This window comes from Pteronotus mesoamericanus, unplaced genomic scaffold, assembly GCF_021234165.1.
Source record: "Pteronotus mesoamericanus isolate MK-2021 breed Mesoamerican mustached bat unplaced genomic scaffold, CSHL_Meso_final contig_182, whole genome shotgun sequence".
Classification (NCBI taxonomy): domain Eukaryota; kingdom Metazoa; phylum Chordata; class Mammalia; order Chiroptera; family Mormoopidae; genus Pteronotus; species Pteronotus mesoamericanus.
In genome coordinates this window covers 19,562,080-19,580,915 of record NW_026555078.1, presented here as the reverse complement: position 1 = coordinate 19,580,915, position 18,836 = coordinate 19,562,080, and the positions used below count along the sequence as shown (strand labels likewise).

Below are 18,836 nucleotides of genomic sequence, written 5' to 3'. Positions count from 1 at the left end.
TACCTTGGAGCAGACAGAGGGCAAGTGGTACCTCCCGCTGGCCTTGAGAAACTCTCTTTAAGGCTACTCATCCCAGGCAGCGGAGAGAAAGGGAAGGTGTATCCGATTATTATTGTAACAAAGACCCAGTTTTGGTTTTGTCCATGGGTTACAGAGATGAATGCTTCTTTTACAGCTAGTTTGCAATATTTTGTTCCTTCGAGAAAAAAAGCCATTACAAATGTGAAATTATTCTGATTATTACTTGGCAATGCAAAGAGTTAAATGATGCATGAAATCACCTGTCAGCCCACATTAGACTGGCCTGTGTTCCCATGCCCAGAGGCAACCTGTGAATTATTTAACAGAGTGGACCCTCAGCTCAGCGTTTGGCTTGAACCTAGACACAGTTCAGCCTGACTTACTTTGGAGGTGTCGTTTGCAGCCTCGAGCTTCCACTTGGCTGAGGAAGCTGTGGCAGACACTGTGGGCTGTTGCCAGCACCAGGTCTCCTTGAGAACAACTTGAACTAAGCTCCTATGGGCTCCAGATGGCTCACAAACTACTGAGGAGTTTTGCAGAGTCCTGAAATCTTTGCCAAAAAAAGAGTAGTGTTGTTTCGATTGAGGAGGTCAGTTTGCCGTCACGCTGTGAACTCCAGGGTTATTGTTAGGGTTTTAGAGAGGCCATTTAACAACACCCTCAGTTCCCATCTGAATTTAGAACAAATGAGAGAGAGGATGAGGCAGATGAAGATCCAAATAGCACCTCTATTAGCGAATGACCTATGGGAGAACAGGGGCGAGGGGGTGGGGACAGCAACCCGGGACATCCCGATTTGGAACTCCAGGGGGAAGCACACTCCTCACCCAGGGATGGAAACCATGAGCCTCACCTCTTGGGGCAGGGTCCCAGTTCCAGCCACCCTGGGGCAAGGAGCAGAGATGACCGTACTTTCTGCAAGCCCCAGACACCTGAGAAGCAGCAGCCAGGAACCAGTCCCTGGCCCATACTCACCTTTTGGCCGCTTCCTCCTCACTCCTGGGGAGGAAGGGCAGAGGCTGTGGCCGGAGGCGAAGAGGCATCAGAGAAGGAACCTTCCTCAGGGAAAACAGCATTCCGCGGTGTCCTGGATGTGACCAGCTGTGGAGTGGAAGACAGAGTCTTGGAGGTGATAAGAGCTGGAGAGGATTTTAGAAACTCTCGAAACCCTATTCTGAGCACAAGGAAATTGAGGCACGGTGTGCCCATGATTACACAGCTGGTCAGGGGCAAGGCTGAGTTCTGTGGCACTTTCTAGTTTCACCACATGCTGTCCCCGCGGTGTGAAGAGCACCCGAAGGGTGGCGCAGCAGGGTCTTTTCACACCAGAACCTCACTGGGCCGGGGCGGGAGAGGGGGGCGTTGCTCAGGGCACACTACCTCCAGCCCATTGTGGATCTCAGGTCCAAGTCCACCCCACCTCATCGGCCGCCCTCAAGAGTGAGATATGCTTCAAGGATGCACAGGAACCTAACTGCTATTTGTAGCAAATTATAATTTAGGGGAGAAAACACTTTCTTAATATCATGAAATTGAGTTAAGTAGGGGCCTTTGTTGATGCTTTGTCCCTGAGCTTTTTCAACTCAGGACAGACAGTTGGGGATGCAACTAGCTCCTGCCTGAGCCAGAGGGTAGAACAGCCAGTTTGGGGTCGGGGGGAAGAGAAGGGAGGGGCGGGGACCTAACCATGTGCCCCTGGGAGAATGCTCTTGCCTCCCAGGCAGGTGGGGATCGTTGCCACGCCCACTTCTGCCAATGCTCAGAGCTCTAGGCAGCTCTCTGGCTTCTTTCCGTCCTCTGGACACAGTCCCCACTGCCGTATTTACCTCATCGACAATCCCCACTGTCAAAGCCATATTTCTCCCCACTGCTCCCTGCGTGCTAGGTTTGTGCACTGTATTTTCTTCAGCTGGGGTTGCAGTTCAAATCCTCAAGGGCTGACTCTGGTCCCTGGTGGAGCATCCGCGCTGTGTGCCAGAGATCGCAGGAAAGGGCCCTGTCCTGCATGTCCAGTGGCCTTGGGGAAGACAGCAACTTTGCCATCAAATTCCCCCCTGAAGACTCTGATTTCCTCCCTGCTGAGGAGTGACTGAAATCTAAATGCCTACTGGCTCAGTTTTATTTCCAGCCCTGCAAGGTAGCAAGTACAATCTCTCACACACACATATTCTCTCTCTCTCTCTCTCTCCCCCCTCCCCCCAGATTTCTATGCCCATCAAATCTCTGCATCCCAAAATGCCCTACATGTTGGCAAAGGCTTTTTATCTGTCAGAAGTCATTATCAAATGGGAGTTCTCTCTCTCCACTGGACATGCATTACTGCAAACTCAGGTTGTACCCCTCCCTCACCCTCTCCACAATCCCCTCCCCTAACCCTCCACCTTCCAACTCCCCAGGCTCTGGGATGCTCATGGAGAATGTCCTAAACCAGAATGTAATTGGTATCCCAAAGCAGGCCCCTTAGGGGCAAAAAGGACGTCTTTGAGAGATCTAGCCCGTATTTTGCATGGTACTGTCTTCTGCATGAGGCTCAGTGCTGGGAAGCACCCCGGCCGCGGCAGAAGCACACCCCTCTCCAGGGCCAGTGGGCCCGGGGGCTGGACCAAGCGCGGCTGCTGTCAGCTGGCCAAAGAGCTGCCATCTACCACATGTGAACCCCACGCTAACCTGGGGGAGGGACAAGACAGGTGGCTCAGAGGTTAAGGCCACAGGGTAGGTGGTTGGGGAGCCCCTCCCCCATGGGACGACCCCTTGACCTGGAAGGCAGAGGGAGGAGGAGTGACGGTCTGGACGGGCCTGAGAACACCCACAAACCCAGGCAGTGCCCGCTGAGGTGCTCGGATTTCAGGGAAGCGAGGACTGTCTGTCTTAAGTATCTCCTGCAATAATGTGGAGAGGGGACTGGGACCTCAGAGGGGAAGCTGGCTCCTTGAGCCAAACAAGGGTGGAACCCACACGCAACAAAGGCACCCCGAGGGGTTTTGAGATGGGAGCTTCATGCCATCCCCATTCAGCATTTCCCTACCCTGCTGGGCACCTTCTCTCCCCTCAGGGCCTGGCAATCTCAGAATTGGAAGTCCCCCCAAACATGCCAGAACACCCCAGAGGCTCCTGTAGAACCTCTGGGATCCAGCCCTGTTGCCCCCGAAGAAAGGTGGGGTTCAGCATGAGCCTGGCTCTAAGGGGGCTGGTTTATCCCACGTCCACCCACACCCCTTTCACCCGCTGCCCCCAACCTGGGCCTGCCCACCTTAGAACTCAAGCCTCAGGCTGCACCCCTCCCCTTACCCCTCCCCTCCCCCCGCCCCAGGCCTTTAGGGTGGTCCTGTTCCCTGGGTTCCCTGGTGAGAGTTAGCTCCTCCGATGAACTAATTCATCCGAGAGAGGACTGGGCTAATAGGTGAACAAGGTTCCCTTGCAGGCTGACTTAGGGTCCAAAAGTGACTCCTAGGGGCCAGGCCTTGGCCCCAGAAGTGCTTCCGGAGCTGGAGGGTGGCAAGTCCAGGGCCTCTACATACTGTAGAAAGGGCCGAGGGCTGCAGTCCTTGCTGCGGACGCCGCATTCGCAAACACACTTTTCCCTTGCACTGTGGTTTTACTTTAGTTGATAGATAGGCCAGCCTCTGCCCCTGCCATGCATTGCTTTCACAAGATCTAGGTCACGTGCTTTATTCTCACGGCAGTTGGTGGACGCCCTCTGAGGTCTGGGGCCAGAAGAGACTTGGTCTTCCCGAGTGTGAGCTCGTCACGACAGACGAGGGTCCTCTCGCCTCCTTCAGTCAGTGCTCAGTTTCTGTCAGTGTTTCCTAAGACCACATTCACTTTTTCTTTTTGGCTGCCAGATTATATTGTAAGTTTTTCCGTCGACTCAAATGCAAAATATATAATTTGTATTGCTAAGTCATTTTTCCCTCAAACTCTCCACGTGGTGTTCTATCTATGTATCTCCACCCTAAGTGTACATTTATTCTTTATTACTGGTAGCTTTGGAACCGACAAAAGACCAACACTAATCATGGCATTTCTCACTCTTGATTCTGGAAAACAGTGCCTTCCTGACCCTCCTGGCTTTGACTCTAGTCTATGAATCTGATGTTCATCCTAAGCCCTCATGTCAAACACAGTCTTGGCTTTTAGAAAGCCAGAGCTTTGAAGTAGTATGTGCGTAGCTTCCTGGGAATTAGACAAAACATAAGACATCAAGTTAGTCAGCTTGGCATGTGGAACACTGTCTAATCCAGAAATAATTAGTCCTTATCATTGAGAGAGACAGAGAGAGAGAGAAGGCGGAGTTGACAGAGGGGAGCATGAGAGGAAATCATTTTCATTATGTGTTGAACAGAAAGACCTAGAAAACAATTTCTGTAATCTGTAAAGTCAGGAGGGGTGTACTAGTTTGCTTAGGGCTGCTGTAACAAAATATTACAGACTGGGCAGTCTAAACAACATAATTATATTTCCTCAAAGTTCGGGAGACTCAAAGTCCGGAATCAGTGCTGTTTGGAATCAAGTGGTCTCTCACATTTGCATCTCTCCTCTCCACTTTCTGGTTCCCTGCAACTTCTTCACCCACAATGAGAGGAAGAAGAAAGGTTCTTTTCATGTAGACACAGGTGCTCTATACATGACCTTTTGCTCTCTTCTCCCTCCTGATGACTGTGTGGGGCAGACAGTGACATCTCCCTTTAAACATGAAGTTAGGCTGGAAAGGTAGTTTGATGCCAAATGATAGAGAACCTCGAATTCCACAGTTAGAAATTTGGCATTTATCGTGTAGCAGTAGGGAGCCACAGCAGGTTTTTGAGGAGGAGATAATTTACATAAACTATTCCAAGCTCTAAAATTTGCTCCAGTTGCCAGTTCAGCTGTTCAGCTTGGAGTAGGAGAAGGTGTGGAGGAAGAGTCAGAGAGGAAGTGAGTCAGAAAAGATGAGTGATTCTAGAGTCCAGGATGTCCTGGGGGTAAGAAGCAGGACAGGATTTATGTTCCTTGCTCCTCTCCAGGAGTTAAAAGTAATATTCCAGGACACTGAATGGACCAGTGTTTCTTTGGAAACAAAGATAGTGGCCTCTCTCTAGCAGTAAGGCAAAGGTGGCATCCATGTTGAAACTTAGAGTATTGTTGTAGAAACTTAATAGCAAAGGCCTCATGTTCAAATCTGGAGCCCTTTACAATGCCGGTCTAGTTCTTGGGGCTGTGTTGCCATGTGGTATTCCGTGTACACGTCTCCTTGGTGGGCTAGGTTGACGACTATGGCAAGGTGAAATCTGAGATGGGAAGAAAAAAGGGTATTTGCTTTTCTGTCTGTAGAATGTGGTGTTAAGAGTTAGTTAATGAGCTGCTGTGGCCCATTTAAGAGGCTCCTGGAAGTAACCTGTGAGCCTCCCATCTAATTGGTCCCAGGTAGACCAGAACCCGAAGCATATAAAATGCCACGGAAGCAATTACTTCAGGTTATAGACAGATATCACTCCTGTCCTTACCCCCTGACTTCTTCCCCCAAGCAGACTGCCACAGTTCCTGGTTGACCAGTGGTTTGGCTGTTAACCCATTCAGAAGGGACAGAGAGCAGTGGAGTTAGAGGAAATTCACCCTGCTTTCTCCAGGGGAGGAAATTCTAACCAGTTGTGGAAACAATGTGGAATACTCATTTTCCAATCAGCTACTCATAAGTAGGAGGTCACTGTATGTATTAATTTTCTATTGTTGCTGTGTCACAAGTTACCAGAAGTTTAATGGCTAAATGCAATGTATACCTTCATTCTGTAGGACAGAAGTCTGAAATGGGTCCCTGTGGCCTAAAATCAAGGGGCTGGCAAAACTGCATACCTTTCCGAAGGCTCTCAGGGACAATCATTCTCCTTGCCTTTCATGGCTTCTAGAAGCCACCCACCTTCCTTAGCTTGTGAACTCTCCCTCCTTCTTCAAAGCCAGCAAAGCCCCACCTCTCTGACCCTTTCTGTATGGTCACATCTCTCTCTGACTACAGCGGGAGATGGGAAACGTCCTTTCAAGGACTCATGTGATTAGACTGAGCCCATCTGGATGACACAGGGTGATGACCCCATCTCAAGGTCCTTAACCTTAATCACATCTGCAAAGTCCCTTTGCCAGGAAAGAGAACACATTGATAGGTACCGATGACTAGGATGTGGGCATCTTTTGGGGGGACCATTCTTCTACCTTCCACACTGCGTGTTAAACTTTGCAGCACAGGATGTGGCCCCATCTTCTGCATCGTCTTCCACTCAGCTAAAGCCTTAGGTGAGCTGAGGCCTCCCCAGAAACTGCCCTGGCAGCTGGTGTAGTGAACCTGGGAGCCAGCCTGAGAGCAAGATGACCTGGGTTCAATACCAATAATCTCCGTATTCACCAGTCTCATTTGGCCTTGGACAATTTACTTTCCTTAAGTATCAATGTGCTTATCTGTTAAGGGGAGATGGTTCCCAATAAACAACAGATGGCACACTCAAATTAGGGTAATTTGAGGAGATTATAAAAAAGATTTTAGGTGCTTTGATATTGCGAGAGTGGTTCACTGGTTGGTGTTTATTTTCCTCAGTTGCATCTTAGCTGGCCTTCTGCAGTCAGAGATTCCTTATTCTCTATGGTTTGCTCAAAGGACCTGCTCCGCTCATGTTTCCAAGCAAACAGTAGATTCTTATACAGCAGAAACAGTGCCTTCTAAGGCCTGGGTAGTTCAGCCAAGCTCAGGGGAAAGTAATTCCCCCTAAAGCATCATCAAGAAGCCATTTGTTCAGCGACCTAGAAATCATTTTTGCCGTCTTTTCTCTTCATTTAAATGGAGAAAAACCCTTTTCCATAAAAGTAATTTATGAAGCACTACATATGGTAATATTAAAAACATAAAAATAAGCAAAAATAAGCCTCCAGGAGACAAAACAAATAACACTGATTCATCCTTCTACGCTGGCATTGCCCTGCGTCATGAACGTCACGCGCAGTACATTGGGCAACTGGCTCCTAGCTCACCTGGTACTTGGGTACCTGTGAAGCAATCCCTTGAACATTGTTGCTAAGGTTTATGGAATCTTGAGACTTCTGTTTATTTAACCCACTTCCAAAGCAGAATGATCTTAAAAATGTAAATAACAAAGGACAAGTATCACTACCCCCAAGATACTAATATATTAAGCATCCCATTCAATGCTGGAATCCAAGATAAAATTCTATATGAATATAGCACCCATGTTATTCATTCATTCACTCATTCATTCATTGGTGCATTCATTCAATAAATATTTACTGAGCACCGACTAGTAGGATTAGATGGCAAGAAAAACAGTCTAATATAAAGTCCAAGTAAAAATTAAAGTGAAAATTGATATAAAGGAAAGATAGAAGAAATCAGAACTTAGAATAAGCATGGAAAAACCAGAGACAGTCTTTAAGAAGGGGAATTACATGATCATATTTTTCTTAGAGTATCACAGGCTGCAGGGTGGAGAACAGATCAGAGAGGAATCAAGGCCTGCCCAACCATCCTTTATGAAGGTTCTTTAATATAGGGTCTTTGTGATAGACAATGTTATTTGGTTAAGCCAATCCCATTTCCATTCTCCTCTTCCCATGTTTCCATATGGTATAGAGGCTGGGAAAGCTAAATACCCTCTTCCCAGCATCCTCTGCAGCTACATGTAGCCAAGTGATCCTGTTCTCGCCAATAACACTAGAGCAGAAATCTGCTGGGATCTTCTGGGAAGGAATATGTTTTTCCGGATACTAGGAGCAAGTACAGCTGTACCAGCACTCCCCACCTCTTTCCACCTTTCTTCTTTTTTAACATAGAAGTGATGCCAGGAGCTGGGGTAGCCATCTGGCAACCATGAGGGAAAGGCCAGGATGGTAATTCACATGGAATTGAGTAAATCCAGTAGTGCCAGTGGCCATTCACATACAGATCGCTTGTTACATGGGAAAAAAGTTCCCATGTTTGGAGTTCCTTTTTTTTTTAATTTCTATCAAAATCATTCTAGATCTATACAGTGATTCAAAAGTACATTTAACTGAAAACAAAGTAACTGGCATTTTAGTCATTATCAAAACCAGCACAAGGAATCCAAAATTTTCCCTCCTATTGTTGAAATCACAGACTTTTGAACAGGATGACAAAAAAAGGAGGGAGCCTTTGATGACTCCCCTTCCGAGGACCTCTGAAAGCGTGGTACTCCTTACTATTTCACCTTCCAGCCTCTTTAGAACCCATACCTGGCTCTGCTGTTTCCAACACATCCTTAACAAAGAGCCTAGATTCCTGAATCTTTCTGAAAAGTTTTAGTCCATGATGAAGGAAAACAGATTTTGTCTTTTACCTACTTTTACTATTATAGTAACAAAACAGTGCCTGGCACATTGTAGGTGCTCAATAAATGTCCACTAAACCAGTAAGTGAAGTTGAGTACACTTACAAGTTGAGAAATGTGCTGCATTTTGGAAAATAAAAATGAGAAATGGCCCTATCTTATGGAACCCATATGGGACAGAGCATGCTCAGTGAAGCATGCACATTTTGGATCAAGAAATGTGATTATCATTTGCCAGTTCTGATTTCTGCCTCCAGGCTGATAAGATGTGTCCAAAGAGCCATTTTCACTCATTCACAGATACCAAAACAAAAGGGGTCTTTAATGACATATAGGAGCTGAACTGACAGTTATTAGTAGCTAGAAATAGGCAACTGATTGCAAAGTCGAGACAAAACGCTTCAGTCACAAAGACCTTCATGCCTGAGGCATACTCTGCCTTTTCCGCTAAAGTCGTGATGGATTTTTTTTTTAATAATGACAACATAGTTTGCCTGCTCTTAAAATTTTTTTAATCTTCCATTGAAGCAATATTGGAGGAGCTAAATAAATTAATTGATTGGATAATTAATTTTCATGAAAAAAAGAAACATCTTGGCCCTTTGTCATTTCTGTTAGGAGTGTCATCTGTATGAGCAGAGAGGATCAGGCAGGGCTGGTCAAGAAGGCGCAGTGTTGGGGCCTCTTCAGTCCATGTCTTGGTCCAGCTTCTGATGTCATTGGCCCAAAATGATTTCTCAAAACTCCATGGTCCTGCCCAGCGCCCTTCCCTGACCTTGCACCTCTTAGCCCAGGGAAGGATTGTGCATGGATCCACCTGGAAGATGGGCAGCATGGGGAATGGGAACGCCGAGGTCTGATTGCCTGTCTTACCCTTTCCTCACAGACTCAGATATGCATTTGTCAAGTCAGGCAAGTCCCTTGTGTTTTAGAATAAGAAATCTTAGTTTAGCAACCAAACCTCTTGCTGTAGAGATGAGGGAAGTGAAGTCTGGAGAGGTTAAGTAATTTGTTCAAGGTCAACTCAGCAAGTCAGTGAAGCTGAAGCTAGCATTTCTCTTGGGCCTCCAACCCCTGTCCTGCTGTCCTGCTGTGGCTTTAGTTTGAAAAGAAAGGATTGCTTCTCCTCACTCTTTTATCCCCTGGCTATTTCAGTGATTTATCTCTATTGTCTCATAATATTCCTATTTTCAAAGAAAGTCCACCCTATGGTATAACGATTTCCATTTTTCCTGCTGTTTAGAAAAATGTTCTACCTGCATGTCAGTGCAGAGCTTTGAACCCCTTAGAGAAGGGCGTGCTGGGTGTTGTGACCCATCCAGGCAGAACCAGCTGAGTTGGCCACATGGTTTCTCTGCATCGTTTGGCTGTCAGATAAGGGCCACCTGCTAACTGATTGGCACAGTGAAACATAGGTCCAATGTGCTCCCCAATGACATAGAACTTCCTATTAAGGAATGTCAGGGTATCAATATGGCTCTTCTTCAGGAACAAAAGATGTCATAAATTAGATAGACCTGAACAGTCAGGAAAATATGAGTGTATATACTTTCCAGTCTCCCTGCTCCCAACCAGAAGATGTGATCTATCAGTAGAAGATAAATCCAACTAAGCCCTTGGGACTAAGAGAGAGAGAGTGCTGAGCTCATCAGTCATTGGGCCAAAATCAATTCAGAGATGGTTGATAATCTGATTATCTGGGTCAATTTCTGTTTCCTTCTCTAACCCCTTAGGACCGAACTAAACTTTCTCTTCAATACAAACAGTATTAAGTGCCTGTATCTGAAAAGCATGCTGGCAGACATTGGTTAAGTATAAAAAGGTGAATCTTAGATTTGATAGACAGAGCTTGGGCACTGGAGTCAAGAAGGCTTGAGTTAAGAATCCTGGCTTTGGCCCTGCCTAGTATGGTTCAGTGGGTTGGGCATGTTCTGCAAAGTGAGAGGCTGCCGCTGTTATTCCTGGTCAGGGCACATGCCTGGGTTATGGGTTTGGTCCCCATTCAGGGCACACATAAGAGGCAACTGATCAATGTTTCTCTTTCACATCAGTATTTCTCTCCTTCTCTTTCTCCCTCCCTTCCCCTCTCTCTAAAATAAATCAATAAAATCTTTTTTAAAAAATGAAGAAATAATTTTAAAAATTAAAAAGAAAAGAATCCTGGCTTTGCCACCTACTAGCTTTGTGTCCTTTGATAAATCACGTAATCTTTCTGAGCCTCAATTTCAACATGTTTATTAAGTTAATTTTAAGGCTGGGAAATAAATTAGATAATTTATTGAAAATATCTAAGACAGTATTGATCATAATGTAGGTGTCCCGAAAATGTTTGTCATTATAATTGATATAATCACCTGGGAGCTCACTTTTAATTTGTTGTAGGTCTGTACTCTCATCATTTCTTCAGAAACCATGACCAAAAAAAATTCAGAGACAGTACTATTAGCTGCTGTTGCAGTGGCCCGTGCTCTGGAATTGAACTCAGCTCTCACAAATTTGCCTGACACAACAGTGGAATGGGCTGTGGAGTATATAGACCCTAAGAATTTTTAGTAGATAGTGAATGGTGTAGGTGGGATTTCTACATTCTTAAAATGGGTTGGAATCTAGGGTATCTTCTAAGATTCATTGATTCTTATTACCAAGTATTTGTTGTGGCTTCAGCAATTCTTAATAAATGCATTTTTTCAGAGCCATCGGTCAGTTATAGCCACAATTTTTCTGCCTATCAAACCACCCCAACCTCAGTGGCATACAACAGTAAGCATTTATTTCTTGCTCATGAGTCTGTAGGGCAGCTGAGGTTTGACTGATCTAAGTAGGGGTGGATCACTTCCGCTCTAGATGTCTCTCACCTTCCTTGGAATAACAACTATCTGATGCAGGAGGGCAAGAGTAAAAGGTATTCCTAACCATGCAGGTATATTAAAACCCTTTGTTCACATAATGTTCAATAACGCCCCATTAACCAGGCAAGTCACATGACCAAGCCAAAAAGTCAAGGAGCAGACTCTGTCCTCAATGAGGCCAGGGCCAGGATTTAGGTGTTTGTTAATAATATAGAGGGGGCAAGAGTTGGGGACCGATGAAACATTCTTTCATACCTCTGATGTTCTAAATTACTGCAGGACGGTGACGCCTTTCTGCCTAGTTAAGGGGATTGTCCTTATGATCTAGCTGTGACCTCTGATGAGTGATATACCTCTTGGTACCTTGTGGGCCAGCCTAAGAAGACAGGTCCTAGGTGATCACTTTGTAGTTTACCCAGAGGTTGAATTATAATGTTATACACCTGAAACTTACAGAATACTAGTAAAGATTCAATGGTGTGATAAAGGAGTAAAGCAGAGCAGAGGCTAAGAGAATTGTGGGGGCTTCCTCTGCACAGCCCAGCTTTCTATCCAGCCCACATCAGCAGAGAATGGAAATTATTACCATCTAATGACAAGTCAGGGTTCCCACTGAATTGAAATATTGGCTTCCCTCCAGTTCCCCATAACTTTCAGGCCATTTCATAAAAAGCAGCAATGTAACTCATGTGTTAGGTCTCAGATAGCATGCTAGATCAAAGAAAGCATAGATTACTTTGAAAATGTCCATTTTTCTAGAAATTACTCTCCTTTACTATCAGTAATATTCAAAATACTCTAAATCAGGTTGAGTTTAGAGGACTGAAGCAGGGCGCTAACGGAAACTGTTAATTTAACATGAATGTGAATGAAAATCCTTCTCCTGACATCTAACAGAATGCAGGTTTAAAGAATGACCCTCTTTCCTAGCTGATATATCCCTCCACTACCTAAGGGGTCAGAAGCCTCAGATTCGTGCTTACTAGTGGCACCTCTCAGAAAAACCCAGGAACATCCAGGGAAGAATGGCCTCCCTGATTGGCTGGGTTTCTGGGAATCTTATTGGGTGGCAGAGCAGCCCTGGGGTTGGAAGCCTGAGCTCTGGGGTCTATGGCTGAGTTCAAACTCAGATCCACAACTGGGCAGCTCTATAATGTTGGGAAAGTAGTTTAACTTCTGTGATGGTTGTTGATGCTACTCATGGGTGGTCAGTTCCCCTTTCCTCCTGGCACCCAGAAGACTGGGCCCCCAGCTCCTTTGTGCTTGGGCGGTGCCATGTAGCTAGCTCTGGCCAAAGAATTGTGAATAAATGTGTTCTGTGTAACTTCTGGGCATTTAACATTTAATGGGCTGCCACTGAGACTTGTCCTCCAGCCTCTCCAGATCAGCACTTTCCTTGTCTTGATTTATAGGTTTTTTTCCTCCCATAGGTCTCTGGCTGGATCTTTTTCTGATCCCAAAGGCAGCCCTGTCTGTTCTGTCTAGCAGCAGTATGTTACTACATTAGGTTAAACTATAGGAAATTGCCATTGTTTTAGGTTGAATATAGCAAGTTCATATGGTTGAACCTATATGTAAACTTAATTTGAGAAAGAGGAAGAATTTCACCACATACATATTGAATTGCATGTTGTGTCCTGTCAAGAATCCTATGTACTTCTTCCTCCTTACCTTGTGAAGCTATGGGTTATTCTTACAGACGATGTTTTATGCTGTTGTATACAACCCCAACCTCTCACCTGCAACATGCGGTCTATAGAAGATCCTGCTACTGTGTTTACTGACTGACCAGGCAGAGGCTTTTCCCGCTGTCTGTTTTGGGCATCCATGTTCCCACATTGTGCTATTTATGAAGACATCATTTACTATGACTTTGTGGGAGACAATAACACTTCTTTTGTCTAATTTCAGATTGAAGACATCATTACAAAGATGCAAGATGACAAGACAGGGGGTGTGCCCATCAGAACAGTCAAGAGCTTTCTCTCCAAAATCCCCAGTGTTGTCACAGGTAAACATTCTTCTTTCAAGATTTTGGTGGCAATGGGAAAGGCTACTGAAGAGGTATGTAGCCTTGATTGCAACTGGGGGAGGGGGCAGGTATCTAAGAGATACTTTCAACGTGCTTCTTCAAGTTGAGTTCTGGTCCTGGTTTCTGGGAAGAAGGTATTCTATGCCAATAATTAAGAATGGTCTTAACATGCATGACCAGCCCTTCTGTGTATAGGTTAATGTTCTGGTAAATAAAAAGCACATTAATAAACAGGCTAACCCACCAACAATTTGATGACGTATAGAAGCACAGAAATAGTAAAGAAATCTTTTCAGTGTTAAACAAGCTTTAAGAAAGTCTGATTTTCAAATTCTACAAAAAGCTTTGAAGTTTTTTAACTCACTGTACTCGAACACCTAAAAGAAGTGGTTTTAAAAATGTTTTTCTGCCTTACTTTGGGGGGTGGGGTTGTGTGTCTTGTGTGATCATTCACTAATAAAAAAGGAGTGAACATTCTTAAAAAATGTCATATATGGAGAATGGGTCCTTGGTCGCCAGGGATTGGTAGTTGAGGGGAGAGTGTGACAACAAAGAAATAGTACGAGGGAATTTTAGGAGGTGATAGGACTGTTCTGTGTCCGGATTGTGGTGATGGGGTGGTGACCTAAATCAGCAAAAGAAACTGAGGAGTAACCGGAGCCAGGAGGATATGGTTTCTTGGAAGTCAAATTTTCAAGAAAGTTATTTAAGGAACAGTGGAGCTGATCTACTACGTCATAAAGTCAAGTAAGATAAGGACTGAGAATCAGTCATTGAATTTAGCAACATCAAATTCATTGCTGACTTTGATAAGTGCACATTCCATGAAGCATTGAGGGCAAAAAGCCTTACTGGAATTGGTTCAAGTCAGAATGGGAAGAGAGCAATTTGAGGTAGTGAGTATAATTAAGCTTTGAAGAAATTTTCCTTAAAAGGTAAAAAATGCAGTAGTATCTAAATGGGCAAATGGGGTCAGGATTGTAGGATTTCAAATAATATGAAACTGACAATGTGTTTATAGTGATGGGAATGGCTCACTCGAAAAAAGTGGTGCAGGAGAAACAGGGAAAATTTAAGGAGTATATCAGCTAGTAGGTAAGAGATTGAATGTAATGCATAGGTAGGTGGGTGGCCTTGGCTAGGAAGAGGTATGGTTTATTCATAGGAAGAGAAGGGATTCATAGTTGATGCACAGAGGTACAAAAAGTATAGAAATGTGGTGGGAGCTCTTAGAAGTTTTCTTGTTTCTATTTTCTTAGTAATATGGGAAGCAAAGAGAGTAAGATGCTGAAGGTCTAGGGAGAGATTAGACACTATAACATAGTCATCTAGGAGAGTAAAGAAATTAAATTAACTAGGGAAATAGAGTTGTGAGTGGTGGGAAGCATTTAGGATTCTCCTGAGATGATGAATATTTATGAATTTAAAGAGAGGCGATTTTTTTCTACAGCCACATTTAGCTCCCCAGATTTGGGTAATGACTTCATTAAAGCTATATCAAGGGTGAGAGTATGATAAATCAAGAAAGAGGCAAGAGAACAACCAAAATGATTGACCATTAAATTTTAACTGAATAAGAAAGAGAGAACATGAGATATGTGCGGAACGGTGAAGAATAGTGATTACAGTAAATTGTACATCCAGTGGCAAAGGAGTTTTGGACTTGGAGGTGAGAGAAAGAGAGCTAAAAATGTAGGAGATGGTGATTGGATAGTGGGATATCTAGGCTCGCAATATATTGGTGGTGACAAGGAGCTCGGCATGACCATGGGAATAAGTGACTGATACAGGATGGAGATCAAAATCTTCAGAAGAGAGGAGGTCAAGGCACTACGAAGCTCTGATTGTGGAAGACTGCCTACCCTGGCTGGTGTGGCTCAGTGGATTGAGAGCCAGCCTGTGAACAAAACGGTTGCCTGTGTTCAATTCCCTGTCAGGGAACATGCCTGGGTTGCAGGCCAGGTCCCCAGGAGGGGACATTCAAGAGGTAACCACACATTGATGTGTCTCTCCCTCTCTTTCTCCCTCCCTTCCCCTCTCTCTAAAAATAAATAAATAAAATCTTTTTTAAAAAATGGAACTGCCTTATGATCTAACGATTCCACTTCTGGGAATTTATCCAGAGCAACCCAAAACACTAATTCAAAAGAATGTTTGCACCCCTCTGTTCATTGCAGCATTATTTATAATAGGCAAGATTTGGAAGTAGCCCAAGTGTTCATCAGTAGATGAGTGGATAAAAAGGCGATGGTACATTTACACAGTGGAATACTACGCAGCTCTAAATGAAAGAAGGGACTCTTACCCTTTGTGACAGCATGAATGGACCTGGAGAGCATTATGCTAAGTGAAATAAGCCAGTCAGAGAAAGACAAGTATCATATGATCTCACTTATACGTGGAATCTAATGAACAAAATAATAAGCAAAGTAGAAACAGACTCACAGATTCAGAAAACCAACTGACAGCTGTCAGTCAGTTTAGAATGGGGGACTGGGGGACTGAGTGAAAGAAATGAAGGGATTAAGCAAAAGAAGAAAACAACTCATAGGCACAGACAACAGTATGGTGATTACCAGAGAGAAAGGGGAGTGAAGAGAGAGAGGTAGAAGAGGGTAAAAGGAGGATAAAGGGTGATGGAAGGAACTAGACTTGGGGTGGTCCTCACACAGTACAACATACAGATGATGTATTATAGAATTGTATACTAGAAACCTATATAATTTCAGTAACCAGTGCCACCCCAATAAATTCAATGTAAATAAATAAATAAGAAATTACAAAAAATGACGTGTAAAGAATTTTAAAATTGAATAACTCTATACTTGTTTAGAGGAACTGATTCATAGTTTAAAATTTCCCCCAAAACCAAACTAAAGACCAGATTGGCTTCCTAAGTAAATTCTATTAAAGATTTAAAGTAAGAAATAATCCTAGTTCTACATTGACAATGTGAGAATACCTCCCAGATCATCTTATGAAACTAAGATTATCCTGATACCAAAATTAAACCAAAACATTACAAGAAAATAAAAACAAGTGCAATGTCTCATGAAAATCACTGCAAAATTTTTAAACAGAATATTAGTAAATTGAGTCAAATAATATATTTAAGTCAGGAGTTGGCAGACTGTTAAAGCCAAGTGACAAATACTGTGGGCAATATGAGCCATAGAGTCTCTGCTGTAATTATTCAACTCTGCCCTTGTAATGCAGAAACAGCATAGGTAGTGTGTAAATGATAGGAGTGGCTTGTGTCTGTTAAACTGTCCTTACAGAAATAGGTGGCAAGCCATAATTTGTATCTCATAAACAATATATGAAGCAATAGAAGGCAAACACAGAAGAATATAGACTATATGATTCCATTTACATAAAATTCAAAAAAACAAACTATGAAATGATAGTATTGAGAGATATATAACAGGTGACAAAAGTGGCCAGAATAGTATAGAAGTGACTACCAGTTATCTGACCTCTAAAGGACAGGGAGTACATTGTGATTAGGATAATATATTCAAGGAACTACTAGAGTGTCGGAGAAATTTTTTTTAATCTTTGTTATGGTAATGTGAATGTTTTCTTTAAATAATTCAAACATTACTTATCAATATAATTCAAATATTACATATTGATATGTAATGTTTTATGATTTTTTAAAGTTTTCTTTTTCCTCTTTTTTAATATAAAGTAATTTGAAGTCAGGTTAGTGAGTAAGGTACAGGAAATGCCAATTGCCAATGCAAAGTGCCAATTTTGGTTTTAATAAGGTATGACTGCATAAACGAAGCTGGTTTTCTCATTGTCTCTATAAACTGGTTTAAAAGTTTAATTCCAAAAAGGATTTCCAAAAACATTCGTAGCGTAGCCAACACTAATCAAAATAAGGATATAGACTCTGAGGGGACAACTCTGCAAAAGACAAAGTCTTTTAATTAATTAATATTAATTAAATATTGACTATGCTGTGTTTATCTTAACAAATATAGCTCAACTATAACACATTTTATTTAAATGCATGCATTTTTTTATTCTCTTCTAATGAAGTTCATTTTAGTAACAATGTCCTGAAATCCCATCAAGTTATATTGTGAAAGCAAAAGGCATAAGTCTGATATTCTTGGCCTTCATGCCATTAAAATCTCACTCTAAATGTCACATTCATTCATCTTTTTCACATTTTTCCTGTTTGACTTTCTTTCCTTTGAGAAGAGATGCTAAGTGGAATAAAAGAAGGAAAAGACAGCTCATTTATTAAAAGTGAAAATGCACCACATAATCCTCTAATTTGTGCTGTAGAATGTTGTTTTAAACACTTCTATTAAAAAGTCTGTTTTGGAGGGAGATAAAAGTTAAGAAGAGACTGAAGTCCAGATGAATTATAATTGACTCAGGGTTTGGGGACTTTTTAAAAGGAAAAAATGGGAAACCAGTGCAGGCACCGGGCTCTGCGTATAACAAAGGGTGGGGGCTTAGCAACAATGACTTGATTTTATTGAATCAACTGTTGTCTCATCGAATTCTGTGCACTAAAATGGCTGGGTGTGTTGCTGGGAGGAAGACACTAGCAAAATCATGTTGCCAGTAGGAAGTCTATGCAAAGATTGTGAACGTGGAGACTATTAATTTTCAGCTTGGCTCCTCATGCAGTTGATTTTCTCATTTTGTTCTGAGCACAGTGGTATCAGATGAAGCTATCTATAATCTAGGGCAACACAAAACATTTTTAATAACTTTTGTAATAATTATGGCAGGTATTATGAATTTTAAATTTTTAAAGCCAAATTTAGATGTCGTTGTGTTATCTATGAAGGATTTGTTTTTTTCTTAAACATATCGACTTTAACAAGGCATGTTCTGCACAAATAAAGCCTAATTCTACCTTCAGTTGCAACCGCGGGAAATTTGACGTTATTTTTATATAAAACTTCGATTGCCTTGGCCTGTGTGGTTCAGTTGGTTGGAATGTCATGCCATAACCAAAAGGTTGAAGGTTTGATTCCTGGTCAGGGCACATACCAAGGTTCCAGGTTCGATCCCCTGTCTGGGTGTGTATGGGAGGCAACTAGTTGAGGCTTCTCTCTCACCTTGCTGTTTCTCTCTCTCCCTTCCTCTCTCCCTAAAAACAATGAAAAATATCCTCAGGTGAGGATTAAAAAGAAAAAAAAACACTTGGATTAAAATACCTAGTCTAGTTCTGGGTTCTAAGACATCATTTTCTAGAGCCAAGAATAATATTATTGATGCAAGATCTCTGCAAGAGATCTACCATATAGATTCTTCAGGTACTATGTCCCTAGGGTATCAGAGAATTAATGAGGACAGGAATATTTGTTAAGCTCATCTAACACTCGAGTATCAACATTGTATAAAACATCCCGATCTTCATTCTTATGTACATAAGCAGACTACTGCGGTGGAGGGTGTGTTGGGGAGTCCAGAGAGGGCACTCCACAGAGTCGCTGCTCATAAGTTTTCCTAAACAACAATGCCAATCCAAGTATTTCCTTCCTCTAAACCCAGTGAAAAGGGCTGGTGAATAGGAACCACAGCGTGGCGGGATGCCCAAGGAGAAAGATGCAGGAAATGCTGAGGCGCAGGACCTCTGTG

At 43.0% G+C, this 18,836-nt stretch overlaps 1 protein-coding gene across 1 annotated transcript in view; it reads left to right on the top strand.

The window, feature by feature from the left end:
* Nucleotides 1-18,836, top strand: part of RGS6 (regulator of G protein signaling 6) — a 456,413-nt gene that overhangs the window by 306,104 nt on the left and 131,473 nt on the right. The window contains exon 5 of the mRNA XM_054567333.1: nucleotides 13,106-13,205. Coding sequence (XP_054423308.1) covers nucleotides 13,106-13,205 — 100 coding nt within the window. The remainder of the gene's footprint in view (nucleotides 1-13,105; nucleotides 13,206-18,836) is intronic.